General features: G+C 62.4%; 4 protein-coding genes across 8 annotated transcripts in view; 3 read left to right on the top strand and 1 right to left on the bottom strand.

Moving 5' to 3' along the window:
• The window catches only part of TMEM115 (transmembrane protein 115), a 4641-nt gene extending 585 nt beyond the window's left edge, over positions 1–4056 (top strand). The window contains exons 2-3 of the mRNA XM_005865436.2: positions 3–800; positions 3299–4056. Coding sequence (XP_005865498.2) covers positions 3–800; positions 3299–3503 — 1003 coding nt within the window. The 3' untranslated portion in view covers positions 3504–4056. The remainder of the gene's footprint in view (positions 1–2; positions 801–3298) is intronic.
• A 579-nt stretch (positions 4057–4635) lies between these two features.
• On the bottom strand, positions 4636–7237 carry LOC102252593 (cytochrome b561 domain-containing protein 2). Of its 2 annotated transcripts, none has more exons than XM_005865395.2 (4): positions 7156–7237; positions 6596–6747; positions 6117–6154; positions 4636–5465 (listed from the first exon to the last, which is right to left on the bottom strand). In XM_005865395.2, the coding sequence occupies exons 2-4, from the start codon at positions 6720–6722 to the stop codon at positions 4962–4964; spliced, it is 669 nt and encodes a 222-aa protein (XP_005865457.1). In that variant the 5' UTR covers positions 6723–6747; positions 7156–7237; the 3' UTR covers positions 4636–4961. The 2 variants fall into 2 exon arrangements, with proteins under 2 accessions (XP_005865457.1, XP_005865458.1); XM_005865396.2 differs by lacking the exon at positions 7156–7237 and adding an exon at positions 6907–7105.
• Positions 7238–7334: 97 nt separating this feature from the next.
• On the top strand, positions 7335–10619 carry NPRL2 (NPR2-like, GATOR1 complex subunit). The gene is made up of 11 exons (XM_005865397.2): positions 7335–7515; positions 8089–8180; positions 8269–8437; positions 8580–8688; positions 9053–9189; positions 9278–9375; positions 9472–9508; positions 9627–9720; positions 9800–9917; positions 10187–10329; positions 10409–10619. The coding sequence occupies exons 1-11, from the start codon at positions 7354–7356 to the stop codon at positions 10474–10476; spliced, it is 1227 nt and encodes a 408-aa protein (XP_005865459.1). The 5' UTR covers positions 7335–7353; the 3' UTR covers positions 10477–10619.
• A 346-nt stretch (positions 10620–10965) lies between these two features.
• Positions 10966–15423, top strand: ZMYND10 (zinc finger, MYND-type containing 10). 4 transcript variants are annotated; one of them, XM_005865393.2, is made up of 12 exons: positions 10966–11913; positions 12169–12277; positions 13043–13159; positions 13255–13308; positions 13408–13542; positions 13614–13702; positions 13789–13889; positions 14181–14353; positions 14588–14713; positions 14791–14912; positions 15027–15152; positions 15237–15423. In XM_005865393.2, the coding sequence occupies exons 1-12, from the start codon at positions 11822–11824 to the stop codon at positions 15310–15312; spliced, it is 1320 nt and encodes a 439-aa protein (XP_005865455.1). In that variant the 5' UTR covers positions 10966–11821; the 3' UTR covers positions 15313–15423. The 4 variants fall into 4 exon arrangements, with proteins under 4 accessions (XP_005865455.1, XP_005865454.1, XP_014394459.1 ...); XM_005865392.2 differs by having other exon boundaries at positions 14791–15152; XM_014538973.1 differs by lacking the exon at positions 15237–15423 and having other exon boundaries at positions 14791–15228.
• Positions 15424–15429: the final 6 nt, after the last annotated feature.

The following is a 15429-nucleotide window of genomic DNA, read 5'->3' as shown; positions in this document are numbered from 1 at the left end:
AGCGCCAGCGTGGTGGTGAAGGCCCTGTGCGCCGCGGTGCTGTTCCTCTACCTGCTGTCCTTCGCCGTGGACACGGGCTGCCTGGCGGTCACCCCGGGCTACCTCTTCCCGCCCAACTTCTGGATCTGGACCCTGGCCACCCACGGGCTGATGGAACAGCACGTGTGGGATGTGGCCATCAGCCTGGCCACGGTGGTGGTGGCTGGGCGCTTGCTCGAGCCCCTCTGGGGGGCCTTAGAGCTGCTCATCTTCTTCTCCGTGGTGAACGTGTCCGTGGGGCTGCTGGGGGCCTTCGCCTACCTCCTCACCTACATGGCTTCCTTCAACCTGGTGTACCTTTTCACCATCCGCATCCACGGCGCCCTGGGCTTCCTGGGCGGCGTCCTGGTGGCACTGAAGCAAACCATGGGGGACTGTGTGGTCCTGCGGGTGCCCCAGGTGCGCATCAGCGTGGTGCCCATGCTGCTGCTGGCGCTGCTGCTGCTCCTGCGGCTGGCCACGCTGCTCCAGAGCCCCGCGCTGGCCTCCTATGGCTTCGGGCTGCTCTCCAGCTGGGTGTACCTTCGCTTCTACCAGCGCCATAGCCGAGGCCGAGGGGACATGGCTGACCACTTTGCTTTCGCCACCTTCTTCCCGGAGATCCTGCAGCCCGTGGTGGGGCTGTTGGCGAACTTGGTGCACAGCCTCCTGGTGAAGGTGAAGATCTGCCAGAAGACAGTGAAGCGCTACGATGTGGGGGCCCCGTCCTCCATCACCATCAGCCTCCCGGGCACAGACCCTCAGGATGCGGAGCGGAGAAGGTACTGTGGGATCTGGTGAAACCCGGTTGAGCTGGGGGAGTACTTATCAAGTCGCATCCCATCTGTCGGGGTGCCCGGGGTCAGGTGTCGGGGCGGATTCAGAAAGAGGTCGAAGCCGGTTCGCGGCCTTGAGGAACTCAGCACGTAGGTGTCTGGGCTCCGGTAGGCGCTTTGCAGTATTGCCCTTCTCCCCACCGAGGCTGCCTAAAGGTCTCGAGAAACACCCGGTCTCCTTGGTGCTGGGTGAGGGCCAATGGAGGGCCAGGTACGCATCACTCTGGCCTCATCTCAGAATCTTGGAATCCGAGACACGGGTTCTGTGGAAGCCAGAAACGGCCTCTGGTTGGTCTGTGAGAGGGACACAGGAGACCTGGGGTCCTGCAGAGGCACTCTGGGCCACCCCAGTTTCCAGTTGCTGACCCATGGCCTGTTCCTGGGCCTTAATTCAGATCCTGCGCTTCCCTGCCACCTGTTGAGAGGGGAGCTGGAGGTGTCACTAGGCTCCCCCGCCTCCTGCAGGGAGGCCTGTTACCAAACCCAGGGCCTGGCCACGTGACCCAGGCCTGGAGCCTGCCTTTTCATTGTCTGTAAACCAAGCCATCGGCACTGTCAGGCCCAGGCGGGTTACTCAGTGCACCTGGGCCAGGGCAGGACCGATCTTCTAAATCCAGCCCTTTCTCTCCCCGGTCTGCGGCCTCGCCAGAGTGGTCACAGCTCCGTTGCCAACATGATTCTTGGGTATTTTTGAGGCAGTTACTGGAGAAGTGAAATCTGCGCAGGCTCTGCTCCCTCTTTCCGCTTTTGTCAAAGGCTGCTGCTGCTGCTCACCTGTGGCGGGCTGCTGGCAGCTCTGCATTCAGCTGAGGAGCTCGCCCCGTGCTGACCTCCGCTGGGCTGTGGGTTGAGGACGGGATACGTCCCTTTCTTGAAAGTTTCCAGCCGGGCAGTGCCACCGATGACTGTGGTCCACGGTGGCGGGTGCTGCCGGCAGAAGTGTGGGCCCTGCAGTCGTGTCTCTATGGCTGAGGAGCCCCAAAGACCGAGGTCTGTCTGAACCCTCCCCCGTGGAGGAGCTGGAGCCAGCAGGCTGGGCCGGTAGAAGCTGGGCTGTCCTCAGAGCTCTCAGGTGGGGCCAGGTCACGGGGCGTCCCTCTGCCAGCGACAGGTCTTGCTGGGACTGTTAGGGTTGGCTGGACATTGAAAACACCTCTGCTCAGGCCCAAGAAAATGGCCGGTGGAGGCAGGTTGGGGCAGGGGTATCAGGAGGCAGATTCTGGCACAGCCTGTGGTGGGCTGACTTGGGGGTGGGAGTTACTCCTCCAGCCACTCTGACATCTGGCTGCATGCTACTCCCAGATGCAAAGGCTACTCCTCGTGGCCTCGGGGTTTCCTGTCTCTCACCCTCCTGAGGAAGTGACTAGCAAGTCTCCACCTCGGTCCCTCGGCAGGCCTTGCACAGCACTGACAAGTCAGCCTCCAGAAGGGGAGCCGGGGAGCCGCGGAGGAGGACTGCCCTGTCTGTGCCAGCTTGCCATGTGCCAGTCTGGAGGGCAGAGTGAAGTGTGCAGGCTTTTTGTGCCCGTGCCCTTGCTGCCTCTCTGTCACGCTCCCTGCCTGGTGGAGATCTCGGTTCTCTGCTGGAACTCGGAAGGCTACGCAGACTGTCCCCACACTGGCGGCAGAGAGGCTGAGCATCAGGCCCTCGGTGGCCACTGTCAGAAGTGCTGCCTGGCAGCATCCCACCTGGGGACAGGGGACCAGGGCACGTATATACCTTCTAGTGACTTTCCTCCTGAGTGGGGTCTCAGAACCTGCCAGTAGTACCGTAGGCTTTGGCCTGTGCCCTGCCCGCGTGGGCTGTTCCTCCTTCCTCTCGCCCTGCCAAGGACTCGGTGTGTTCCCACTGCCACACAGGGCCTGGCGGCTTTGGGGGCTCTTCTGGGAGGAACATTAGAACCCCTTAGGAGGGTGGGCTGACCCGCGTTAGCCCGCTTTCCAGAGCAGGTGCTTGAGTCCCAGCCTTCCCCAAAGACCCTTCCAAGAGGCTCAAAGCACCCCTAAGAAGGAGTGGGGGGAGGCGTTCTTATCCTCTCCAGTGACACCAGTGCCCAGGCAGAAACTGGTAGGTCCAGGGACTTGCCCTTCTCCCCGTCTGCCTTGGGGGGGGTGGGGGGACACCAGCTCTGCCACCCTTAGACACCACCTCGGAACCACGCCTGGGGCTGCCGGGCGGGCAGTGTGGCAGCCACCTTGTTGGCCTTCTCGGGCTGGAGGTGCCTCCGCTGGGGGAGGAAGGCTCTCCAGCCTTTAGAGCCTCCTTCTGATGGTAGAGGGCCCAATCCAGTCCCCGGGGAGCGTGGGCCCTGCACGGGGAAGGGAGCACCTAAGGTGCTTCTGAGAGGAGTCCGAGTGGTGCGGGCAGTCAGCTTCCTGGGCAAGAGCAGGGCACGAGCCAAGTCCAAACCCAGAGTGACCTGTCATCTTCCCTCTGACCCCAGGCAACTGGCCCTGAAGGCCCTCAACGAACGACTGAAGAGAGTGGAGGACCAGTCCATCTGGCCGAGCATGGATGACGATGAAGAGGAGGCTGGGGCCAAGGTGGACAGCCCTCTGCCCTCAGACAAGGTCCCCACCCTCCCAGGGAAGGGGGCTGCCCCAGAATCCAGCCTGATCACCTTTGAGGCAGCTCCCCCGAAGCTGTAACTCCAGACCACCTTGAGTGTAGCACCTCCTCTCCCACATCCCCGACCCCTCCTCAGCTGCTCTGAGGAGAGGGAGGATGGTCTCCGGGGGTCTCCACAGCCTTCTGCTATTTCTCGCCAACACTACCCAGGACTCTTGCTACCTGGTTACAACTCCAGACAACCACTAAGTCAGGCATCCGCCAGCCGAGGCTGTCTGAGGTAAGACTGCACCTCGGCGGGTCGCCCCAAGCAAGTGGCAGTAGGGACACTGGTGCCGCAGCTTCCGGGCCAACCCTCACACCTGATACTGTGGCCGAGAGCCCTGAGCCAAGGCAAGGATTTGCCAAAAACATCCTGGGGGGTCCAGCCAGCGTAGGAGCCAGCACAGGGCTGTGCCTCCCTGCCCACCCCCAGAAGGACTGTATTCACCTCGAGATTTCCGGTTCCCTCTGCTGTGGCCACGGCTGCTGCTAGGCCAGAGCGGCCACAGCTCCCTGGCGTTTTCTACGGGGCCACTGAGCGGGCGGCTGGCCCAGCGCGCAGTGTCAATAAAGCAGTTCTTTGAGGTATGACTCCTGGGCTGTTGGACCACCTCGTGCAGCCCCTCCTCGTGCTCAACTGCAAAGTCAGGGACTTTACTCCAGGGCCAAGGGCTCAGTCCCCATGGCAACTCCAGCTGGAGAAGAGGCCCATTGCCCCCCTCTCCCTTCCCCAACCACATGCCCACTGTCACCTCACACCCTTACTCATGTTCTTTCTCCCTCCTGTCCCCATGCAGAGGCCCTGCCCAGGGGATCTGAGGACTGAGGGCTTCTCTATCCTCAGGAATTCTTATCCAGGGCTCACCTCCAGGACCAGTGCTCAGTGCTTGACACCTAGGAGCCAGCCATCCCGCTCCCATCTTGTCATTGCCCAGCACAGTGGGCAGCTGGGGGGCTGAAAGGACACGGCCCGAGGGCTTTCTAGGGCCTTGGGTAACATGGGCCGCTGGGCAGCCAGATCCTGGGGCTTGTGCACTGGGAGAGTGTCGGTTCCGCAGTGAGCAGCCAGGAGCAGGGTCCCGTGGCGCCCAGCGCCCCCTTTTTCATCCTGATGGTCTTAGTGAGAACTATCCCCAACTCTGGGCTATTCTCCCCATCCAGTCGTTCCTGTCTTTTTTAATTTTTATTTTAATTTTTTTGTCCTGTAATTTCTGGACATACCAATACAAGTATGAGCTGAGTTGCTGGGGAGGCAATCTTGCAACCCCAGTTTCATCCAAACCCACAATCCGTGAGCTCCTCTGGGATGGTAGAGAGAGGGGGGAGGAGGAGCACTCCAGTGTGAGGAGCAAGCACAAATGCCACACACAGGACTCCGACGCTGAGTGCCCAGGGCCTGAGGTGTCCCTGTGACCTAGACAGTCGAGAGAGTCCACAATGTCCCAGCGCCAGCTCCTACATGAGGGGCAAGTCCAGGCTTCGAGGCTGCGAAGAGCTCACGGCTGAATCCTTTTGCGGTAAAGGTAGGCATTGCTCACCTGGTTCATGATGACCAAGCTGGTGACAACAGGGCAGAGCACAGCCAGGTACCAGACTCCACCAGTGACTGTGGCAGTGAACCAGAGTGAGCACATGCCCAGCAAGAGGCTGGCACTGCCCAGAAGGTAGCCCACTAGCCCAGAAGTGGCATGGTACAGCTTGAGCTTGGACAGGGGCCATCGGGGCAGCAGTTTGGGGTAGAGGAGCCCCACCCCACCTGAGCACTGCAGCCCTGCCCACAGCACAGCGAGCAGCCCTGCCCGCCCATGCCAGGTGGCCAGGTGGGCTTTGCCAAGCTGTTCCTTGTGGAGGATGACCAGGCCCAAGCCCAGCAGCGCACACAGCAGGGCCAGCAGCTGTAGCACCCAGTGGCAGCGGGCTCGGCCTTTCCGCGAGAGGGAGCGCAGCAGCGAGCTCTCAGGAGAGAACACCAGCAGGGCCTCCGTCATCAGGAAAGAGAACTGGGGAGACCGCATGGGAAACGAAGTGAGGGTGCTGCCCAGCAGAAGGGAAGAAAGGTTTAGGTAACCTAAGCTGCCAGTCAGCCAGATTCCCCTCCATTCTCTCCCCGCCGACAGGAGTGTCCCTGGGTGGGCAGGAACGGAGAACTCCCTCTGGGACAGAACATCTGCAAGAGGAACCCGCGAGAGGTGCCCCCCGTAGTCCTCGGGTGCTGTTCTGAAATGACATCTCTTTCCCAGCAAACACAAGGTTTGAGACGTGGCACTTATAAATGATTCACAAGCTTTGTTTCCCTGACACAGGGCGGGATACAATTTCTTGGCAGAGCTGGCCAAGCAGGTGCAGTGTGTCAGGGAAAACGGGGTGCGTCACTGTAAGTTAAGGGAAAAGGGGCAGAAGTAACTCCAAGTGCATTTTCTAAGCTTCCTGTCTGGAGGTGGGTGCACCTCATTTTGTGCTCAGACAAGCCCTACCCATTTGCCCTGGGTCTTGAGTACTCTGGTTCCAGCCTGGGATCTGTGTGCCACGGGCAGACTCCAACATTCCACGTTATCCCCCCAGATGTAAGTGACCATAAGGAGGCCACTAGGGCCACCACCCCTCCCTGTGCTCCCTCCCACCCCTATGAGCTGGCCCGGCCCACTACTTACAGCCAGAGACATGAGCACGGGGTGCCAGGAGAACAGACCTGGAAGAGAAGAGGAGGCCTGTAAGGCGGGGGAAGAGCCCGGCCGCAACAATAACTGCAGGCTGAGGCCCAAGGGAGCGCTGCCAAATGCGAGCCCCCTCTGCACCAAGCTGACCCCATACCTATCCTCTTCCTGGTCCCTCCGGATCAGAGGCCATGCTTTGCCACTCCTCTGGCAGTCCTCCCTCCTGCCCACTGCACTTTGCAAGAGACAGCCAAGTGGAGCACCAAGGCAAGGAAAGAGAGCCGGGTACTCGGGCCGGCCAAGCTGGCAGAGCCCCCACACTCATCTACTCCACCCACTTATCCCTCCAGCATTGCACGCACGGCTCTCAGCCACCCATGCCTCTCCCAGGAGTCAGGCCTGAGGTTTCCCATTGCCCCTGCTCCCCAGGACAAGTGGCCCTTTCCCCCCAGAAGTTAATTATAAATTACACTTACTGGAGCCAGGCCTGGCAAGCACTGCCACAAAGATGGTAAAGCCCAAGGCCACAAGATGGGCAGCAGCCCCAGAGGCAGTGCGTAGAGCTCGGTAGATGTGCGACTCGGTCTCCACAGAAAGAGCCATGGTCAACCAGGCCAGCGGCTGTAGCCTGAAAGCATAGGAGCGTAAGCAAGGGTCGCGGATGCCGCGGTCCACTCCTCTCGCTGGAGCAAGTGTTGCAGGGCAGGGATGCCACCCTCCTCCAAGAACCGAAGGTAGAAAGACGGGCACCAGCAATAGTCAAGGACCGGCGCCTGTCAGCATGTACCTGCATCTGAACTGGCACTGATAACTGGCCCACCTTCCAGGTAGGAAGCGCAAAGCCGTGTAACAGACTACAAATCCCAGAGTGCACCATGCCGTCACCGGGCGGGAGCGCCAGCTAATAGGGCAAGAAGCACTACGGGAATTGTAGTCCCCAGCTGCGACCAAATTGCAGCCTGAATCCCTTCCCGCGCAGCTTCCTCACGTGCCGCAGACATGCAGCCCCTCCACGCTAGGAATTCGCCTGCCTCACCCGCAGCGCCGATCGGACGCGGTGGTTTTCTCCTGAGAAAGCGGGATACTCTGGACCCTGCCGCGCGAGCCGCCACCCCGTAGCGGAGCCGCTTCACTTCCGGGTGTGACGACTACCCACCGGGACTTCCTGGACCAACCTTCTCCGTAGCCACGCCTCTAAGCTGTTCTGCGCATGCGCTGTTGAGCAGCCGTCTTCATGGGTGCGAGCACGCAGGCGTGCTGGACCCAGCGGACAAGGCCTTGGAGCTGGTGTTCCCGAGGACTCGGTCCCGTTAGCGCCATGAGCAGCGGCTGCCGCATCGAATGCATATTTTTCAGCGAGTTCCATCCCACGCTGGGACCCAAGATCACCTATCAGGTGCCATTGGGCTCGCGGGCTTGGTGGGGAAATAGGGGCGCTCTCCAGAGCTCAGTCCGCTGTCTGGAGGCGGCGGATGCCTGTCCCCGCGCTGCACGCAGGCCCGCTCCTGCTTCATTCGCCGAGAATCGTGAACCGAGAGGGTGCTCAGACCCAGGTCCCAGCCTCCCGGCGAGAGGGCGCAGACAAACCACATAGGCAGTGATGGTGGGAAGCAGGCTGCGGGGACCCAGCAGAGCTGCCAGGTCCCACGGGAGGTGGAGGTGGGTGGTTCATTAGTTTCCCTGGCTGCATAGGGATGTAGGTGACCGAGGAGAGTGGGCCAGACAGAGGGAACAGCATGTGCAAAAGCCAGGAGGCAAGTGAGAACATAGCGTGTGCTTGTAAACAAGGGAGTAGCAGGCCTGGGTGGATGGGAAAGTCAGTGCGTTGCGCTCGGCAGATGTGCGACTCGGTCTCCACAGAAAGAGCCCTGGCCAACCAGCTGAAGAGGGCTTAGGTTTGGGGGATTTCCCGTTTACTCGGCCTCGTACCGAGGTCCACTGTTGAGTCCTTTGCCACTTCCCTTCCCAGGTTCCTGAGGACTTCATCTCCCGGGAGCTGTTTGACACGGTCCAGGTGTACATCATCACCAAGCCAGAGCTGCAGAACAAGCTCATCACTGTGTGAGGCCCTAGCTGGGGGTCCCGGGAGGAGCAGGCAGGCTTGGGAGGGGGAGAAGCCTGACTCTGGCCCCACCTCCCCCCTGTCCAGCACAGCCATGGAGAAGAAACTGATTGGCTGCCCTGTGTGCATCGAGCACAAGAAATACAGCCGCAATGCCCTGCTCTTCAACCTGGGCTTTGTGTGTGACGCCCAGGCCAAGACCTGTGCCCTTGAGCCCATCGTCAAAAAGCTGGCTGGCTACCTGACCACGCTGGAGGTCTGCAACACCTTGGGCTTGGGTGGACGGGCAGGCAGAGTTGGGGAAGGTATTCACATGACTCCAAAGCCCTCCAGACCTAGGACCCTGCCAGGGCAGGATGCCTGGGGGGTGCCCACCATGCTGTCCGTGCTCCATCCAGCTGGAGAGCAGCTTCGTGTCATCGGAGGAGAGCAAGCAGAAGTTGGTGCCCATCATGACCATTTTGCTGGAGGAGCTCAATGCCTCAGGCCGGTGTACTCTGCCCATCGGTATGGCCCAGCCTCTGCAAGGACAGCGGAGGGGGGAGGAGGGATGGGAAAGTGACAGGGGAAGGTGAGCCCAGCCAAGGACAAGACTCATGAACAAATTCGTGGCCAGGCAATAGCCATGAGCTGAGTTGATGATGTGCAGGGTCCTGTGCATGACCGGGCTGGGGCTGGGGCTGGGGCGGCCAGCAGAGCTCCAGCTGTCCGATGGGCATGCTCCTTCCCCTCTCTGGACCTCCGTCTCTCGCTTTATAAAAGGGGAAGATTGGCCCCACCCAGAGCCACCTGCCTGCCTCAGGGTTGCTGGAGGGTGATGGAGGGCCTCTTGGAAGAGGGGGCGCTGAGAATATGGGTGGGACCCCTGCAGATGAGTCCAACACCATCCACTTGAAGGTGATTGAGCAGCGGCCGGACCCCCCTGTGGTTCAGGAGTATGATGTGCCTGTCTTCACCAAGGACAAGGAGGATTTCTTCAGCTCCCAGTGGGACCTCACCACACAGCAGGTGTGCCAGCCCTCCCTGGGGGTCACCAGCCGAGGCTGGCCTCCTCCTTGGCCTCACCCCACCCCTACTGCCTGCCTGCCCTGCCCAGATCCTGCCCTACATTGATGGCTTCCGCCACGTGCAGAAGATCTCGGCCGAGGCAGATGTGGAGCTCAACCTGGTGCGCATCGCCATCCAGAACCTGCTGTGAGTGGGGCAGTCACATCAGGAGAGCGCTGTCCGCGGGGCCTGGGGCTGGGGCTGGGTGTGACCCCCCGAAGCTGAGCACAGCTCTTCTCCCAGGTACTACGGCGTGGTGACCCTGGCGTCCATCCTCCAGGTAGGGGAGTCTGGGTCTGGTTATGCGGGGCGTGGATCATTGGCTGGGCCACACTGGGGCCGTCAGACTTCCAAGCCCCTCGCTCAGGCTCCTGTGCCTCCTGCCACACCCCCTCCAGTACTCCAACGTGTACTGCCCCACGCCCAAGGTCCAGGACCTGGTGGATGACAAGTCCCTGCAAGAGGAGTGTCTATCCTACGTGACCAAACAAGGTAATGGTGGGCTCTGGGGAGGCCACCTCGGGAAGGGCAGGGCAGGGCCACCTGGAGAGCTGACTGCGGGCCCCCACAGGGCACAAGAGGGCCAGTCTCCGGGATGTGTTCCAGCTGTACTGCAGCCTGAGCCCCGGCACTACCGTGAGGGACCTCATTGGCCGCCACCCCCAGCAGCTGCAGCGTGTTGATGAACGGTCAGAGGGGATCCCCTGGGGCATGAGGGGTTTGCCTGAAGGCAGACACACCCTCTCTCTCTTGGGAGCCCTGGGTTAGAGAGGAAGCAAGAGATTCCCAGTGAGAGAATCATGAGGCACTGCTAGTCCAGGCAGGCTTCCTGGAGGTGGTGGGTTTGGAAGCCAGTCTGCTCACTAAGACAGCACTGAGGGGAGACTGCAGGAAAAGGTTGGCCTGGTGGAAGAAGGCCTGGCCAGGCATCACCCCTCTCCCTCGACCCGCACCCCAGGAAGCTGATCCAGTTCGGGCTTATGAAGAACCTCATCCGGAGACTACAGAAGTACCCGGTGCGGGTGTCTCGGGAGGAGCGGAGCCACCCTGCCCGCCTTTACACAGGCTGCCATAGCTACGACGAGATCTGCTGCAAGACAGGTGGAGGCAGGCGGGGTGCTGGGGTGGGGTCAGGCGGGGTAGCCAAGCCCAGGGTGCTGACCTCCCCTCCGCCACCCAGGCATGAGCTACCAGGAGCTGGATGAACGGCTGGAGAATGACCCCAACATCATCATCTGCTGGAAGTGAGGCTGGAGGGGGCTGGACGCAGCTGCCGCCACTCTCTCCTGCCAAGCCCTGCCTGGTGCCCGAGGACTAGACCCACAGCCTCGTCTCTCCTGTCTCGATGTTGACCCCCCACCTTCTGTAAATAAAGTCACCCCTTTCACCCTACCTTTACTGGATAGCACCTCTGAGCCGGCCACAGGGAACCCACAGTGAGAGAAAGAGCCATGGTCCTGGCGCCCTGGAGCGCCACCTGGCGGGCAGAGCCGACAATGGACAAGCAAATGTGTCCCCTATTTAAAAACTAAAACAATCAGGAAGTTGTGATAAAGAGAGTGAGTTGGGCCGGGCTGGCGTGGCCCAGTGGATAGAGCGTCAGCCTGCGGACTGAAGGGTCCCGGGTTCCATTCGGGTCAAGGGCACATGCCCGTTTCGGGCTCGATCCCCCGTGCAGGAGGCAGCGATCCATGCTTCTCTCTCATTGATGTTTCTGTCTCTCCCTCTCCCTCCCTGAAATCAATGTAAAAGAAAAGAGAGAGAGTTGGGATGAGCGGGGGCTGCTCTGGATTATTTGGGCCAGGAAGGCCCTGATGGGCGACCTACCAGCCCTTAAGGAGGAAGAGGATTCCACGCAGAGGGAAGAGCTGCGGAAACCCCGAGGCCAGAACCACCCAGGGAGGGATGGGGAGGCCCGTGGAGCCGGAACCTGGAGGCAGGGGGAGCGGGACGGGAAACAACGTCCCGGAAAAGGAGAGGGAGCAGCGCCTGATGCCGCGAGCGCTGGCGAGCCGCTTTGGACGTGGTGTTCCGAGCGCCAGAGGCAGCCATGGAGGCGCCCTTCCGCAACGTCTCCTGTGCACCTTGCAAAGCCCAGTGAAAAGGCTCAGCGGTGGCCACGCGAGGCGGTGCAGCCTGGAGTCAGACGGAGGAAAGTGGGGGGCCCTGCACAGAATTGAGGAGTCCAGCCGAGAGGGCGATCTGGGTGTGAGCTGCGGGGCAGCTGCGCGAGGCCGGGACCGGGGCGGGCCGACTGGGCATCGGTACGCGGAGAGGCCTAGGCCCCGGGGTCTGGCACTCGGGAAGCCGGTGCTCCGCAGCCCGTGGTCGGGAGAAAGCTCGGGAAGTCCGAATAGGGCTGCTGCCCGCCTCGCAGCAGGGGCGGCGGGCGGAGGCGGAGGCGGGGCCCAGGCCACACTGCGCAGACTCGAGCTAGCCGTTTCCATGGCGACGAGGCCCAAGCTTCTCAACTGCTTCACAACTGTCGAGTCCCAGACTTGGGCCTCACCAGACCCCCGATCCTGTGGGTAACCGCACCTCAGCGCCAGCTGCCGCCCGGGGTCAGCTGAACCCCACCTTTTCCGGCCCCGACATGAGCGACCTGGAGCTGCTGCTGCCGGGGGAGGCTGATATGTTGGTGCGGGGACTTCGCAGCTTCCCGCTGCTCGAGATGGGCTCCGGAAGGTGAGGCAGCTGAGCCCGGGTCAGGCGGAGGCATGGGGTCAGAGCCCTGGAGTGGAGGGAGTTCCGACATTGGAGAGAGGGGTTGCCCAGTGTGGAGGGGCCCCCAGGGGTACAGGGTCTTGAGCCCTCTCTGACCCCTCAGGATCAGGTTAGCTTCAGTGGGCTCAGTCCCCACCCCACTCCTACTGCACACATGTGCACCCAAACACACACACATACACACACACACACACACACACACACCCTCCGGGGCAGGTGGAACCAGCAGCATGAACACCTGGAGAAGCTGAACATGCAGGCCATCCTCGATGCCACGGCCAGCCAGGGCGAGCCCATCCAGGAGCTGCTGGTCACCCATGGGAAGGTATGCTGGGGGCAGGGCAGGGTTTCTGCCTTCCCCCACCCGCCCCGCCACTCTACCCCTCAGGAGCACGCTGGTGTCCGTCTTCCCTCCAGCTGGCACCCCTGTCCTCCCCAAAGGAGGAGGAGGAGGGCATCACGCACTTGACTTGCACCCCTGTCCTGCTGGACACGGCCCTGCCATGCCAGGCGGGTGCAGTGTGGGTTGACTAGGGAGGTAGTCATGGATCCTAGAACAGCCTCGCCTGTAGAGGAAGGGCCCAAGTTCTAGGGACACGAACCAGGAGCATGGCCCCAGGAGATGACCTGAGATGTCACCTGACAAAAGGGTTCCTCTGCAGGAAAAGGCGCAGCCCCTGGTGCGAGGTGGGGTGGGAAGGGGGCGCTCTGAAGGGCCCTGGCTAAGGGTGAGGCCCAGGCACACAAGAGCCTTGGAAGGCCAGAGGACAGGGACAAGGGGAGGGCATGAGCAGGAGGGCGGGCCTAGGAGACACCCGAATGGGGGAGGGGGGACGAAGGCACATACATGTACAGGGAACAAGGCAAGGACCAGTCACAGGAAGCATGGGGGATGTCCCCACAGAGATGTCAAGGGCAGCTGGAAATGAAGGTCAAGGTGAGGAGAGAGGTCAGGAGGGAACTCGTGGGGCATAGGAGGGTCTGGGGCCCAGGGGAGTCTGAAGAGAGCTGGGCTAGGCCAGGCCAGGGATGGGAGGGTTGCTAGGCCAAGGTCGGCGCCTCGTCCCTGTCCTTGCCCCTCCCCTCAAAGATCCCGACGCTGGTGGGGGAGCTGATTGCCGTGGAGATGTGGAAGCAGAAGGTGTTCCCTGTGCTGTGCAAACTGGAGGACTTCAAGCCCCAGAACACCTTCCCCATCTACATGGTGGTGAGCTGGCCCGGTCCGCGCTCCCCCGCCCCCTCCCGTCAGCTGGTAGCCCCTCCCCTTGGTCAGCAGCCTGCACCTGTCCTGTGTGTCTGCAGCTGCACCACGAGGCTTCCATCATCAATCTCCTGGAGACCGTGTTCTTCCACAAGGTGAGGCGCCGCCCCGCCCACTGGCTCCTGCCCCCGGCCAGGGCCTCGATCGTGTCTGGGAGGAGCCATCAGAGAGAATGCCCCCCCCCCCGCCCCCAGGAGGTGTGTGAGTCAGCAGAGGACACCGTCTTGGACCTGGTGGACTACTGCCACCGCAAACTGACTCTGTTGGTGGCCCAGAGCGGCCGCGGTGAGCCCCCGGAGGAGGAGGCCGAGGACGTCTCTCCCATGAAGGTGGGCTGAGGTTCCCGGGGCTGGAGGAGCTAGACCCCGCGCCCCGGGCCTAAGCGCCGTGTGCCCCCCAGGAGCTGCAGACGCAGGCCGAGCTGATGGAATTTGAGATCGCACTGAAGGCGCTCTCCGTGCTCCGCTACGTCACTGACTGCGTGGACAGGTGGGCTGCCCTGCGGCCTCAGGCCTCGGTGCAGGGCAGGAGCCTGGACCTGTCACCTCTACTCACCTCTCCCCTCCCCCCCCCAGCCTGTCCCTGAGCACCCTGAGCCGCATGCTGAGCACCCACAACCTGCCCTGCCTCCTGGTGGAACTGCTGGAGCACAGTCCCTGGAGCCGGAGGGAGGGAGGTACGGTCCTCCTCCACCTGCCGAAGCCCCAGCTCGGAGCTTCCAGGGTGTCCTCCAGGATTGTGGGTGGGCAGCATGCACACAGGTAGGCGGGCTGTGTCCCTGGCCCACAGAGGGCGTCAGGATGGCTGACCCAGAAGTGGGCCTAGACCCAGGCTCTGCAGCAGGCAGGGCCCACGTGTCCACTACCAAGGACTCATTCCACTCGGGAGCGCTCAGTCCCCTGCCCACGCAGCTGCTCATTCACAGAGCATGCGCTGCCTGCACCCAGAATGCTGCTTCCTCTCCCAGGCAAGCTGCAGCAATTTGAGGGGGGCCGTTGGCAGACAGTGGCCCCCTCAGAGCAGCAAAAGATGAGCAAGTTGGACGGGCAGGTGTGGATCGCCCTGTACAACCTGCTGCTGAGCCCTGAGGCCCGGGCCCGCTACTGCCTCACAAGCTTCGCCAAAGGACAGCTGCTGAAGGTGGGGAACCTCTCCCATGCACCCCACAGCCCCAGCACTGAGCCTACCCCATCCCCGCTGTTCGGTCTTTGCCCACCCACCTCAGCCCCAGTCCTGTTCCCAGAACTTGGGCCTCAGGTAATAGCAACTAGTGGGACATGGGCCCGAAGGCACCCTCAGCCCAGCCCAGGCCGTCCCTGTTCCTGGACCCGCTGGTCAGCACCATGTCACACTGACCTCCCCTGGCCCCTGCAGCTTCAGGCCTTCCTCACAGACACTCTGATCGACCAGCTGCCCCACCTGGCGGACCTGCAGGGCTTCCTGGCCCACCTAGCCCTGGCTGAGCCCCAGCCCCCCAAGAAGGACCTGGTGTTCGAGCAGGTAGGCACTGGGAGCGCGAGCTCAGGACCCCCGACCGCTGCCTGCCCCTCCCTGCCACTCCCCACTTCTCCCCCCAGATCCCGGAAATCTGGGAGCGGCTGGAGCGAGAGAACAAAGGCAAGTGGAAGGCCATGGCCAAGCACCAGCTGCAGCACGTGTTCAGCCCCTCGGAGCAGGACCTCCGGCTGCAGGCGCAGAGGTGGGGCTGCAGGGCGGCAGCGTGGGAGGGACGCAGAGGCATGGAGGGGGTCGGGGTGCTCCTGTGCCCCCCCACCACCATCAGGCCAGCCAGGCCTCCTGACGCTCCTCCCAGGTGGGCTGAGACCTACAGGCTGGATGTGCTGGAGGCAGTGGCTCCGGAGCGGCCCCGCTGTGCCTACTGCAGCGCAGAGGCCTCCAAACGCTGCTCGCGCTGCCAAAATGAGTGGTATTGTTGCAGGTGAGGGCACCCTAGGACGTGGGCCCCTACGCCCCTCTCCACACCCACCCCACTCTGCCTCCTCACGGGCCCACTTGCCTGCAGGGAGTGCCAAGTCAAGCACTGGGAGAAGCACCGGAAGGCTTGCCTCCCGGTCGCCCAGGGTGGCAGAGTGAAGTGAAGCGCAGCTGCTGAGCGCCCCCCAGGGCCATGCATCCAGCCGGAGGTGCGCCTGGGCCTCGGGATCGCAGCCTGGGCTCTGCCAGCGCCCGGGCCCCGGGGTGAGGAGAGAGGCAGC

This window comes from Myotis brandtii, unplaced genomic scaffold, assembly GCF_000412655.1.
Source record: "Myotis brandtii unplaced genomic scaffold, ASM41265v1 scaffold207, whole genome shotgun sequence".
Lineage (NCBI taxonomy): Eukaryota > Metazoa > Chordata > Mammalia > Chiroptera > Vespertilionidae > Myotis > Myotis brandtii.
This window is presented reverse-complemented; position numbering and strand designations above follow the sequence as displayed.